This window comes from Sparus aurata, chromosome 14, assembly GCF_900880675.1.
Source record: "Sparus aurata chromosome 14, fSpaAur1.1, whole genome shotgun sequence".
Taxonomy (NCBI): Eukaryota; Metazoa; Chordata; class Actinopteri; order Spariformes; family Sparidae; genus Sparus; species Sparus aurata.
Genome location: NC_044200.1, coordinates 9,690,086 through 9,704,823, shown reverse-complemented (window position 1 = coordinate 9,704,823; position 14,738 = coordinate 9,690,086). Strand labels below are relative to the sequence as shown.

Here is a 14,738-nt window from a genome sequence, read left to right as displayed (position 1 = left end):
GTTTTTTTTGTCCTTACAAGGCCTGAAACTCTTTTCTTGTAGTGAATCGAGGACATGTTTTAAGAACACTTGTCAAAGAGCCACATTCATTTAGTTAAGAAATCCAGTTTGTTTAGACATTAACAATTAATTTGGATGTATTGAAATGGGGCCAAATCAACAACCATACAGCCCTGTATCAGAGGTAAGGTCAGTAAAGCATGACAAACGCTCAACAAAACAAGAAAACATACTGACAAGGCGAGGAACGGGCTTGTTTAACCAAAAGAATTCTAATCAAGGGTGATTTATTAATCCTTGAGCACTGAGAAATCATTTTGTGGAGCATATCCAATTAATTTAATTTGCACGATATGTAATTTCTGCCGATAGGGGTTTCTTAATCAAAACAGTGAAAACAGCAGTCATAGTCTGAAGACATCAAGAAGTAGTGTGAGATCATGGGAGCTGTTGTCTTTGTGGTTTAAAAACCACAACTGTCGATGAAAGTTTATCCGAGTTGACAGATGAGGTGATGCATTAGCACCTTCCTCACCCTCTCTGTTAGGGACATCAACCAAATGAAATGCACCACAACTCGAATAAAACTACAGATTTCACTGGGTTTGAGCACTGTTGGAAAAACTGGGGATAATGTAAGTACATCATTTAAGAAAAAACATATTACATTGGCGTGTCGTTTTTAGACACTGAAATAAATGCTACATATCATATGTTTAAGTGCTCCAAATCTCTCATCTGGTTGTATGTGGTGGAGAAGAGCCAGAGGTTAAGGACATGAAGGTAAAGGAAGGAAAGAGGAGTGAATTTTGAAGGTATTGAGAAGAAAGATAATTATAAGAGAGGACACTGAAAAGAGCTTTTAAAGAAATAGTTGAAAAAAGGACAATAGGAAAGCGCAAAACAGAACAGACTAGAACAGCTTTGTGCCTTGCAGCCAGCTCTACTGAAAGTTTCGTGAGAATGGCCTTATATCCCAACCAGGGTAGGGCTGGAGGTGAGGGACTGTGACAGAGCCTGCCAGAAAAGGTGTATGTCCGTGTTTGTGTATTGTCTGAAAGGGCGCATGGGGCCTGCTAACCAAGCAACGCTGTCAAACATCAAATATTTAAAGGATGGATTACAAGTGTGATGTGTACTAGCGTTTCTGTCAAGCCACGACAAAGTAACAACACCATTTAATCATTCATTCCTTGTTTCTTTTATAGACTTGTGGATGGCGCAAGTATGAGCATAGCACCAAGGAAGTCCAGCTCAGGTGCGGCCACTCTGCCTTCACTTGTGAACAAGAACCAAAGATATTTAAACTCCCTCACTTGTGGCTCACTTACTCCCAACCAGATGAAAGCAATCCAGAAGCCAGGACCACATCATCTGCAAAATGGTCGCCCATGGCTTAAAGGCATATGGTAATGATACTAACCCATACTCTCATAGTGACAACATTGTCATAAAATTATTCCTCTATTAGGTGGCAGTTCAAACAAACATTGATTGTGTAAATCTACAAATCAGCAATATGATTTAAAATCCCAGTGAATTCAACTTAAACCCAGGCTGTGGCTTTATCTCATCTATAACTGTAACCACAGTTGTGACGTCAAGTTTGAATCATGTTCAGGAAATGAGACATGGACTGTAACTAAATGTCTGGAAAAGGTATTATTTTCTATAATGATGTAAAACCATTTTGAAAGTAGTACTTTCTGTTCCCTCATTACTTGGTGGGTCTCTCTGACTGTATTTGTCTGTTGAATTGTTTCTTTTTCATTTATTTTTCTTCTTTCTGAAGGATGAACATTTTATCCCGACCTCCAAACTGATGATGCGTAATGAAAAACAACTTCTCGTTCCTATGGCTATCACAGCATTTCCCCCAGTATTTTGTGAGACTGTGGCGTGCAGGGGGGGTGGTCAGTTTGGGTCATCATACTGTAATATTTATACTTGTGTCATAGGCTACTTAGGGAATTTCTTTTTTTTTTCTCTGGTTATAATGCTCTCACACAGCCATCATGAAATCTAATATTGTAAAGAAATGCTATTTTTAATATTTGTTTCAAGAGAGGAGTTATCTAAGTCAGAGTCCTGCACGGGTGAAAAATAATGTAGGCTACTGTGTCGGACACAGATGCAGGACATGCGGACGCCTGGAGAGGTGGGTCAGGTTTTACAATTGCCATTTTCAAGGCGTCACTTATCATCAGTCATTATTAGCGACACAAATGATAAGCATTTATATTTCATATGAGCTCATTCATGCGCGCTTGCGCCCTCCCAGAACTTACATTCCCCACACTGTCTTATTTTCACTTTTAAAACTTGCGTCCGTCCAATTTCCCTTCGGGCGTCGGTATCAATTTATACCGGGTCAGCTCGGGTGCGGAATGTAAATTGTGTCGGAAAACTGGTCGGATGCGGTGACCCGAGCAGGACTCTGCTCTAAGTGACCATTTAATCCTCTAGCTAATTATCAAGCGAAATATCCACCATGCTATTTAACGTCAAAGACTGCGGTGGAAGACGACGGTAAAATATTTCCTTTCTCTAACACTGGACTTATTTATGCCTGAATTTTGAAGGTGTGGCGGCTTTTATTTTGCCGTGGAGGTGCGCCACAGTCAATTACATGTAGGGGGAACCCTGTATCATACAGACATCACTCATAACAAAGACTACTTAACAGTAGAGCTGAGTCAGGTAAAGGCTAGAATTTCTTAATCACAGGCATGTAATAAAAAGGTTTACTTTAAAAGGATAATCCAGTGAATTGTAAAGGTTACACACAGGTTCCAATGTGCTGTCTTCATAAATGTCCTGGTACAAACATAAAGCATTTCTCCACATGTTCATCTCTCACACTCACCCCATTCACTCATCAAGAATTACGTCAATTACTAGTAACCCATTAAAGACCCATTATGTGTTGGACAACATGCCAGTGTGTCAGACAATTTGGTAGTGTTTAAGAAGACAATACGTGAGAGAGAAGTCCCCACGATCCACAATTCCTATGTCTCCACTGTAAATACTCCTTTAACGTCCCTTTAGCACTATACAACAGCTGCCAAATGGCTGCACTTCAGTCAGACGCAAGACAACAAACTTGCTAAATGTGAGAGCACTGGAATCTGTTGCAGTGATTTAGTATCCATCCTTTACAAGAACAAATTCAGTTTCCATCAGTAATTATAAAGGATGCCTGACCAGAGGCGGGTTCATGAAAACATAGTGCTGCTCTTGAGTTTTTATGAGAGAAATGGGTTTTCTTTGGCCAACAAATCACTGTTCCCACAGTACAAGTCATGTGAGTTGAGAGACTGCACTTAAACTGGAGGACTTGGGAGTGTTCAGTACTCGAGGACTGCACTGTAGCTGACCCAGCAGCAAGGGAAGAGAATCTTTGCTGGCGGGAATCAATTACTGAAGGTGGGATTATACGATGAATCACTGGAAGGACTGGTAATGCTGAATAATTTAAATATTAAAAGTGCTTTGTAGGATTAGAAATTTGAAATTTTTGTAAAAAAAACAAAACAAAAAAATTATTAAAAGTTTCATGAAATGTTAAGAAAAAAAATATTTTTAAATTATATTATTAGTCATACCATGTTGAAAGATTGGCTTGGACCTTGCGCTTTTAGTTAAGTAAAACGTTATATCTATCTATCTATCTATCTATAGAGTGAGAGAGAGAGAGAGAGAGAGAGAGAGAGAGAGAGAGAGAGAGAGAGAGAGAGAGAGAGAGAGAGAGAGATTAGAAAATGCAGGACACTTTACCAGAAAAAAATGGGGCCATGGTGTTTTAATTCAAGTAAGTCACGGAAAGAAAAATACCATCCTTGCAGTTACATGGCTTTTACCTGTCAGTTGCAATCTATCTCATGCTGCCCAAAGTTCATTCAGAGTTCATAAAGATTTAGGCATGATTCATTTGGTATTTATTCATCCAAGCTATGATTTGTTGAAGGCTGTAGACCACAAACTTCATCCGTACGCTGAAATGTGTCAAGGGTTACATATTTTCTGTACATTATTTAATGTCTTCCAATTTTCTCTTGTGTTTAAATCTAACTTGACACTGTCAACCCTTTCTCTTTCTATCCCCTCTCATCCTCCAACTACCTACTTTACTTTTGATCTCTTACTCCTCTAAATCAGCCTTCACTCAGCCTTCACTCACCCCTCCCTCACTAACTCCTTCTTCAAACTGCAACCTCATATAGGTGCTGCTACTAGATAAGAATTCAACATCTACTGGGTCACATTTGTGTAAATGGTGATAAACTTTCAGAATGAAACTCTCGCCGTCCATTTTGTCAAAGATCCTCCTCCTTCCAACTCCTACTGGACTGGTGCCACAGGCTGTGATCTAATGTTGATGTAGTTAAGTGAAATACAATCCCAAGTCTGCACAAAGAGTTTAATTCAAAGAAATGCTCTAAGCTATTCCTGTGTGACTTTGTCGGCTTCAATCTGCTAGGTGCAATTTGATGTGGCCTCTGTCAAAAAAATTAATAAAAGAAGCAGGTACGTATTCTCTGCCAAGCACAGCGCCTAGCTGCTTTTGAAATGTGGACAACATGAGAACTGCGAGAATGAATGCGATCAGCTCGAGTGGCCATGCCTTGACTGGAATGCAACAGAGAATGGTTCAGTGGAATCTCGAAGTTCTCGAAGGAGGTACACTTAAAAATGACATCTAAGCAAATATAAACAACAACAAATATGACATGGATACCTGCATTTTATACAATCTGATCTCAACAAACAGAGAAGAACAAACAGAGATTTTAAAAAAGAAGAAAACAATCATTGGTATGTTCGTGAAACCATTTACCACAGTTGAGTTCATTTTTGTTGTGCCACAAATGAACTCTCCATTCATTTTGATGATCCTTCTCCCCACTGTCCTCACCTAAGCAAACACTGCAGCCACATGTATTACACTCTCAACCACTGCGCCAACTGGAAAATCCATTATACGCACTGAGCTCAGGCCCCGGACTATCCACACACGTTCTGACATATACACACACACCCCACCGAATCAATAGCAGTCATTAGGTGTTATTGACAGCGCAAACTGAGGTTAACAATCTGCAGTGGTTGTAGGTGCCGCCTATTAAGCTGTGTGTAAATGTGAAAGGGCAGCGAAATGAACAGGGCCCAATGTGCTTGAATGGGATTAAGATCCTGCTCTGTCTCACAGCTACACATCTAGGCACACTTACACACAAAAAACAGAGCAGCCATAAAAAATTAAATGGAACCACTGAGTCAAATAGCAAAAACTTCTGTTTTCTCACAATTTTTTTTTTTTTTTATGTTTCTGCGCTACTACTAAACGCCAGCACTATCTCACACCATATGTGTTGTGCTAACACTAAGCTAATCAACTCATCCAGTTATGCTAACGACTAAAGAGCCAATACTAATAATAATAAACTTTATTTAAAGGCGCCTTTCAAAGCACTCAAGGATACCGCACAAACAACAACAGTACAACAAAATCAGGAAAAATTTTAGTGCAAATGAAGATAAATAAATAAATAAATAAATAAATAAGAAGATGCAATTACATAGTGCCAGGACCTCGGCACAGAATTCAGTCTCCGTGGTCCTCACCCATACAGGAAGTCAACCGGAACTGGTTTAGGCAGGGTTGAGCTTCCAGGGGGAGAATAGTGCAATAGAGAGCAATAAAATGTGTCAGTTGTGTGTGTGGCGGGGCTTTATTATAAATTCTGTATAATTCAGGCGACCATAGAGAAAGCTGCCATGATTAAACACCTTCGTTAAAATAAAATATCTGTATCATGTTGCATCATGCCATCTGGGTTGGTAGGAATTACAAAAGCACCCACTTCTGAAGCAATCATGGATGTCATTTTTAGAGAATATCCCAAATCTGAGACCCCATGCAGAGCCAAATAGATAGAAATGGACGAATAACAAAAAGGCACAATAACAGTGGCTTTTGCTGCGTGTGTGTCGATTTGTACCTGGTAGGTGTCCCACAGTCTGATCGTGCAGCGAAGTGGCAGCTCCCTCATCAGGAGGTTGTTCATCCAGCGGAAGGCAAACTGCAGGTACTCCACCTCATACTGCTGCATATGGCGGTGCACAGACTCTGTCGAAAAATAATAATAATCACATTTGAAAAACTAGAAGGGCGCTCACAGAACACAGACTTCAGTCGGGGGCCAGTGGTCCACTTTTCTGCTGTATGATATGCAAATGTGCACACACAACCACTATACATTTTTCTCATGATGTGTGCACTTGCATCTCCACAGCAACACAGAAACAGCGTTGTTACAATCCTACACCACTTTCTGTGTGAAGTTTGAGCAACCACATGTGTAATGTGAGGATGACTGATACATGAGACTGCTGATTCTGCTATGGAGTCATCATATTTCTACAATCGTCTCTGTTTTTTCACTACTGAAGATGTGTATATTCCAAGATGTGTGGCATTTTTTTATATAATTTATGTGATATTAGACTATATGTCATCTTAGGTCGTGGATATTGTCGTATTGTGACATGACATAAAGGCTGCATTCCAGTAAAGTGATGTCACTGTCTGAACTTACCAGACTGTTTTACTTTTTTAAACGATTGTCTTTACCCACTTAGTCACTATTATTCACATTACTGATGATTATTTATTAAGCACCAATAGTCATTGCTACAATTTTCACACATTGACGACATCAAGGTATTTTATTTTGTAGTATTAATAATGAGCTTTTGAGGAGATTTCCCATTTATCTTATGTAATGTATTATATATAGTGTATCATGACATAGCCTAAAAATATTGCAATATAATTGTAAGGCCATATCACCAGGTGTATTTGTGTACTATTCTCATAATGTGGATCTGCTCATTAATGGATTCTTCCTTGGTCTATGCTACATCCTTCCACCAAGTTTAATTAAAACTGGGCCAGTAGATTTTCTGTAATACCTTGACATGCAAGGACATCAAATTGAAAAAAAAAAAAAACCCTCAATATCACGGATAGATTAAATTCTTCTTCTTTTATCTTCATTTGCATGAAGACGAGCAAAAGAAAATAAAAGAGATGCGGAATGTTTATAAGGAGAAAGATTCCCTCAGGATCTTGCTCTAGTAATGGTGACAGTAACAAGTGTGTAGGTAGACAGATTCTTTCATAACGCTCCGCTCTGTTACTAACTACTGCAGTCACACGCACACAGCCTCTTTCTCATAATAGAGATGTAATTACAGAGCTACCAGAATTGTCTCAGCAAAGCTGCACACCAACCTGAGATGAGAGAAGAGAGTGTATTCGGTGGTAGACGAAGCTCCGAAGCAGCTCCGAAGCAATTGCGTGTCAGTCCGGTGAGAAACAGTGTGTATACTGTAAGTCAATGGCATCCAGAGGTGAGGACAGAGGGCGTGTTTATATAACGTATAGGGTGTGTGTTTATTATCTCTTTGACGTTAGAGCTTCCAGTAGCAGCTGATTGAAACGCTCCATTTCTGTCATACAAGGTCAGTCGGTGCAAAACCTCTTCAAGTGCCTGCAGGGACTTACATTTTTTTATTTATCTTTTTGTTAAAGGGATGAAGGGTTATTTTCATAATTCACAAGCCTGATTTAAATCCAAGGCAAGGCCCATACGCATGTCTACCTCAGTACTAATTGAAGTCATAAATACTTAATGTCAGGCACGTATAATTCAAATGCTCTCCAAACAGACATTTTGTATTTTGGAATGTATCTTTTCAGTTTTTCTACGAGGCAAGCAGCATTTTCCTGTTTGCAGTATGAGCTCTGTGTAACAATGGTCACGTGTGATTGTTTTGGCAGTTGCCAAGGAGAAGAACAGCAAATATTGTCTATCCACCTCGGCAATATTAATCCTGTCCCAGTGAAATATTTACTGCTATTTTCCGTTCTGTTTGTTAAGGCTGATGTTGCCAAATTTCAGCCAGAGTCGGGCTGATAATCAAGTCACACTAACTCACACATTTCTGGTTTATGGGGCAGAGAACTTGTGACCAATCATCAGTATGACAGCAGTGACTTTGAGGAGAGGGAGTCACAACAAGTTCAAGTTCTTCTAACTTAAAGGTTAAGTTCACCCAATAAAGCTGTCGAGGAGAATACTACAATACCCTTTGGTGTGAAGCTCCACAACTGATGTGTCGACTATAAAACTTCACCTGACTTACCATCAGCATGGGAGTGAATAGATAATGACCGTAGTTTTTACCTATGGTTAACTTGTCCTTTAAAGGGTAAGGCTCGCAATAATGTGTGTATATATTTGTTACTTAAAAAAAATGCAAGGAAAAGACAGGAAACAGGAATGAGTTTGTCCGTCTTTCAATACGACAGCCTGTCTGACTTTTAGCCCAAAGCTAGTTTGCTTCTACTTATGACGTGAAAACATGTCAAAAATATAAACTTCAATTTTAAGAAAATGACTACATTATTTCCTAAAACGGCTGGGCATTGTAGCTTTTTGTAAAAATTACTCAAACGGGAGTAAATTATGTTTTTGTTTAGAACCATTTCTCCAAGCAGATTAATACATACTTGGTGCAACTGCAGGTGTCACGTTTAACATCAGGTTTTAGCTTCACAGTCAACACTTTTAAGTGGTCATTGTTGTTTCTGGTCTATTCATTGGTGTCGTTCGTAACGAGAAAAATTGAGTTGATCACCAGACTCATTCTTTAAAGTAGACATGATGGATTCTTCTGTGCACATTAATCTAACTTCTCTGCCATCAATAACAGCTGGGAAAAACACCAAGAAACAGCTGCATATGATAATCAGTCAAGGCGAGGCACCACTTTCCAAAAATTAACATCAGCAAGCTATTAGATGTCCACATCTGTCTACTTCTGTATTTGTTTTTTTCCGCCTGTAGTTTGTCCAGAATCAGACTTTGATTTAAAGAAAAGGCAGAGGACGAGAGAGAGAGAGAGAGAGAGAGGACCATATGTTTCATCCGGCCGTCTCAATATGGTGTCAGTGTGCAGTTCAAATGTCGGCGTCAATGTCGGTGTCATGGTATGGCAGGCTGGCATGAGCACTGGCTAAGAAGAATGGATGAGAAGCGGCGGTGTCAGTTGAAATAAGGGGGCTGCGTACGGGGCTTTGACACAGAGAGTGGCTGCCTTTGTTCCTTCCTCTGTTCTTGATAAATGTTTGTTTTATGCCTCTCTACTTAACAAAAGATTAAAAATACCACTCAGTATTCAGCGACTCCCTATTTCATAGTCGTCAAATCCATGACACTCATTCTCCCTCACATACGGGCATGCGCACACACACACACATTTCATAATAGAGCTGTAATTAAAGAGCTGTCAGAGAATCCATGAGAAAAAGCCAGTTAGGGAGGAACTATAGCATCCCCTTCTCTCACACTCAGTGCTCTTAATCGGAGCTGACTGATAAGCACACACACACACACGCATATAAAGTTTTCATGAAGCTTTAATTGGTGACACATTACATAAAATATTTCCTGCCAGCATCACATACATTATTAACGCATACACACAAACAAACACACACACACACACACACACTTGAATGACACCTGTCTCGCACTGTTCGCACATGCATGTTTAACAATCACGCGCACACACTCCACCACATGAGCTGGGCGCGAGCTGAACACAAAGTGATTATTTCACACTCCTCTCTGCAGTTTAATTATCACATGCTGCTGTAAAAGCATAAACAAGGCGAGCTCATTAACGGCAAATGCATCATGGTGACGGATCTTAGCTAGCTGCCAAGCAGAAGGGGAGAGAGTGGAACAACTTTAGACAATGTTAAATTGCACTAATGAACTCGCTCTGCTTAATATTAGCAACCTCACCAAACATGGGGAGGAAGAGGCGCGGGATGGGGGTGCGATGCGAGGGAGACTTTGTTTGTCACAAGGAGTTATTGCGGTGGGAGAAGAGAGGAGAGGAGATTCAATATCATAAGATGTAAAAAAAAAAAAAAATTATAATGATAATAATTTAAAAAAAAGAACAACAGGGAAAAACCGAAGTGCCAAAACCGTGACTTTTTAACCTGCTGTCCAGCTGTCACGGTGCTCGGCATGCTGGGTAGCGTAGTCACGGGAGCTGAGGAAGGTTAAGGTTGACATCTCTTGTAGACACTGATTGACGGATGAGTCTTGTCTTCCTTTCCTACCGCCGGTTAAAGTTTAGGACGGAGGTGAGATGCTAGCCAGTCAGCTCTCCACAGTGGGGCGCAGCCCGTGGCTGGTGAAGTGCGGGTGGACAGCAGGAGGTCAGAGGTCGTACAGTGACTAGTGAGCTGCTCCCAGGATTCTGCTGAAAACGCCAAATTCTGCCTGACTTCGTGCTCTCCTTTGTACAGAATGTAATTACAGTTACACATCTTTTTTTTCTCTCTCTTCCTCTCTCCTACTGCCTTTTTTCTTCCACCATCTCACTTTCACTAAGTCTGTTCTGAAAGAGCAGCTTTATATCAAGTCTTTGTCATTTGCTTGTTCTTTCACAGTCAACGTTTCCACTTGATCGCTCTCTATATATAAACAGAATGTTCTCATCTCACCTTAACCTTTACATATCTCTCTGTTGGTTTTATTCTCACAAGATTTAAACACAAAATACTGTGGATGCAAACATGGCTCTGTTTGTTCACCGCCGCTTGCTTTTCTGTAACTCAGCCATCGCTATGTGTACGCGCTATACTCTGTGCCAATCTTTGCATATAATTGAACGTCTGCTAATCCTCGCACCCATTAATTACTGCTGTCAAGATTTCCTTTCTTGTTAAGCACAAGTGAAGTTTACAATGATAACAGGCGGAGTTACCACTAGAATTTATAAATAATGTTAAAACAATAGATCCTTAAACAATCTAAATAAAAAAACTCTCTTTGCTTTCATGACTGAATAAACTGAATAAACAAACAGACCTTAAAAAGGACAACACAACTTCATATTGTAATAATTCATTTATATTTGGCGGACCCTGCCACCTTTCTAGCTTCAAACAATAACACAGTAACATCTTACTTTCCTAGGACTTTGTTTGAAGCTTTTTTGAGGTAAAAAGTAACATCATGTTTAATCTTTAACCACACAAACTAATTTACTCTTGTTAGTTACATATATGCTACCTCTTGACTTTGGAAGAAATGCTTGCTTACTTAATTATTAGGAGTGTAAAGATTCACCAATACGAATCAGTCACCGGTTTTAACATTAAAGATGAGACTACATCGATACGCGGACCCCTGTATCGATTTAAATTGACCATTAACCGGTCGATGGCCCGATTCTAAAGTTATGTATCAGTTGACTGAAGCTTTGCTGCTAATTCTGCAGCTACTCTCTCAACTTTCGTAAAAGGTTCAACGTCAACGTGAGATTCCGAGGGAAAAACCACAGGAACAACAGCATGTCTGACAACTCTGACACTGTTTACAATGCACCAGCTAATCTGAAATCTAAAGTTTGGAAGAGATTTGGATTTATTAAGAAAGAGGGACATTTGGACAAAAGTCTGGCCATATGTAAGGTCTGTAGAACAGCTATCAAGTACATCGGTAGCACGACAAATCTGAAAACTCACCTGGTTGAGACGACATGGAGAAAACTATGTGGGCGACGCAGAATCTGTGGATGCTAATGTTAGTAACGTTACAGCTAGCACAAGCAAGAACACGCAAGACAACGAAATGGCTATTAAAGACTTTTCCAGCCAACTTAGCCACAACTCCGCGAGGTCCAAGGTAATCATGGCATCTACAGCCTGTTTTACTGGGCGGACTATAGATGCGGACTGTAGACTTACAACCTTACAGTGTGGTTGAGAGTGATGGCTTTCGAGACATGGTAAATACATTAGAGCCGAGGTACAAGATACCAAGTAGACTGCATTTCACCACCAAATGTGTGCCAGAGTTGTACAACAAAGCAAAGAAAGAAGTTAAACAATGCCTGGACATCATGTGCAACCGATTCCCATGTGATGATCACAGCGCACCACATCTCTCCGGGCTGGGAGCTAAGAAGTCACGTCTTACAGACCTGAGTATCTCTATTTTAAGTTAAGCAATGCCACTTCTATAGAATTTCTTATTTTAATTTATATTGGAAAATGAATGTCTACATTAAACAAATGTTAAGAACCGTATCAGATTGCATCGCATCAAACCAAATCGCATTGAACCACACCAAATCATCCTGTATGTAAAATGTATCATCCCTGAATTGTATCGTAGCCAGTGTATCTAGATGAGTATCAAATCGTCTTATGAGGGAGAGATGCACACCCCGACTGCCAGTTAGCCAGACATGCTAACGTTCGCAGCTTACGTTAGAGCACATAACCCAGCAGTTTTAAACATTCTTTACAACCTTACACTTGTTGTTTAAAGGCTAATAATGAAATAACGGGAGGTGTTTATCATCTGTATATGTGTGACACATCTTTTCATGAAGCAAAAATAGCAGCTTGTGTGTAAGCATGTATGTGTGCGTGCAAGTATCTGTAGCTGTGTCCATATTTCTGGTCACTTTATAAATATAAATGTGATAATTTGTCTGTCACACAAAGGAACTTTGAGGTTTGCAAAAACTTAAATTACTGCAACTACTGTAAATTATATGTGTGAACAGAAATGCTCGCTGTTTGAAAATGTGTGTGTATATATGAGTAGTAAATTAAAATCATTCAGCATAATGCTTAAGGAATGCCATGTAATCCTAGAAATCTCATCCTACTTTCAAGACTTTCAGAGCACAGAGTAAGAAAAAACAGAATCAGATTTCTAAAGAGACTTAAATGAATAACAGCTGGAAGACAGGCACTCTAGTGGCTTGACTCATTCTTAGATATGTTGTCGAAGATTTGATAAAACAGACTGTTGTTTCTTTAAACAAATGCATGTTAAATGCTAAAACCATGCAACACACAGTATGTTAACCATGTCAAATCTTTTTCCGTATTTTGTCAGCCTTTGCTCCTCTCCTACGCACCTGTCGACCCTAAGGTGTGCAAGAGCTGCACTCTGTAGATGATGTCAAATGTAAAATTGCTGTAGGGTAAGAGAGCAGAGTGTATGAACATTGTAGGACTGATTACGTTATTATGTTACGAAGGACTTTGTGGGAAGACAGGGAAAGCTGGTGTAACTGATCTGTGGCCAGGGTGAAAGACACCAAAACAAGAGTGAATATGAAGCTAACATGGCTTTTAAAAGCGCTCGTAGGGTGTGAATTAATAATAATTAGTCAACAAATCTGACTAAAAAACACTCAAATGCATTAAACAAACAGAAATCAAACAGACTAAATGTCATGTACACAAAATGCACATCTACTTCAAAAATCAGCTTCTGCCGCTATACTCCTTTTTTTCAAGGCCATGAAAACACACTGTAGCCCTTCTCTGCCTTTTATTATGTAATACTAGTGCATTGCCCGTAGGAAGCATGCTTTCCTAAAGAAAAGTGGGAGGTTAAGTAGCTTTTTCATGGATGGCCAAATGAGGCTGTGTTTGAAGGTGGGACGTCAGGGATATAATTGGCTGTTTTTGACTACTTTTGATTATACCATTATATTTCACCTTAAAAACTATTTACCTTGCCTTACTTGGTGTAATTATTTTTAGCACAACCTCACATGTGTGACTGTACAGTTATTTTTTCATTTTAAGGTACTATATTAACACTATGGACCTAAAATCACAAAATAACATAAAATCAGAGTAGAAAAAGTTTGTTTTTTTACTGTGAAAACCACAAATATGTTTAATGAACCAATTGCATTAGTTATAATGCAAATATAAATTGTTGTTTACTAAATTGGTGCATAAGTTTTTGAAATTTACAAAGTTATGTGTAACTATTTACATTTAAATGCAGGCAATGCCTCAGGCTCCTCAGCTCATTCCTGCCTGTTCCACATTCAGCCGTCTCCTCCTTGGTTTGCCTCACAACACGACTCCACTACACACTGAACACACCACACCAAATACTACATAACACACTAACTATACACTCCAAACACGCTATATGTCACAAATCTCTCAACTCTCAGAACTCGCTATATCTGTCGCCGTCTCCAACACATCACTGCTGCTGTCAATCATCCGCCGATGTCCCTCCCACATCTTCCTGTTCCTCAACAACCAAACGTGCTGCTTGAACACTTTAGTGACAAAAGCACATTTTTACTGTTTCTTCTTGCACCAGACATAAAGCAAACGTAACGGCAATGTTAGCGAAAAAGCGTGTTGGACATTATTTACCCTAAATCCAGTTTTGGACGTGCCAGTGCATCTGCTCCGTCAACTCGGTAGGTAGGCCGTGTGGGTCGGTTAGCGGCTAGCAGCTAGCTAAACACGAACATCCACAGATTCCGATCCCACTTTGTTGACCGTGCGTCTCCGGATCTCCTCAGACCCGAACAGACTCGGTCTGGACTTGTTTAATCTCATTACAATCCACAACAGTCAGTTTAGATGAACAGAACAGAATGGGACCGAACCGCCTGCAAAATCCCGGTCCAGCTCACGCCGCTGCAGGTATAAATCCACTTGTGACAAAAGCACATTTTTACTGTTTCTTCCTGCACCAAACACAAAGCAAACGTAACGGCAATGTTCGCGAAAAAGCGTGTTGGACATTATTTACACTAAATCCAGTTTTGGACGTGCCAGTGCGTCCGCTCCGTCGACTCGGGCG

General features: G+C 39.9%; 1 protein-coding gene across 3 annotated transcripts in view; it reads right to left on the bottom strand.

Moving 5' to 3' along the window:
* tbc1d22a (TBC1 domain family, member 22a) overlaps positions 1-14,738 on the bottom strand; it is a 135,503-nt gene that overhangs the window by 34,886 nt on the left and 85,879 nt on the right. For all 3 annotated transcript variants that reach the window (XM_030440067.1, XM_030440066.1, XM_030440065.1), the window contains exon 12: positions 6,006-6,133. In XM_030440067.1, the coding sequence (XP_030295927.1) occupies positions 6,006-6,133 (128 nt within the window). The remainder of the gene's footprint in view (positions 1-6,005; positions 6,134-14,738) is intronic.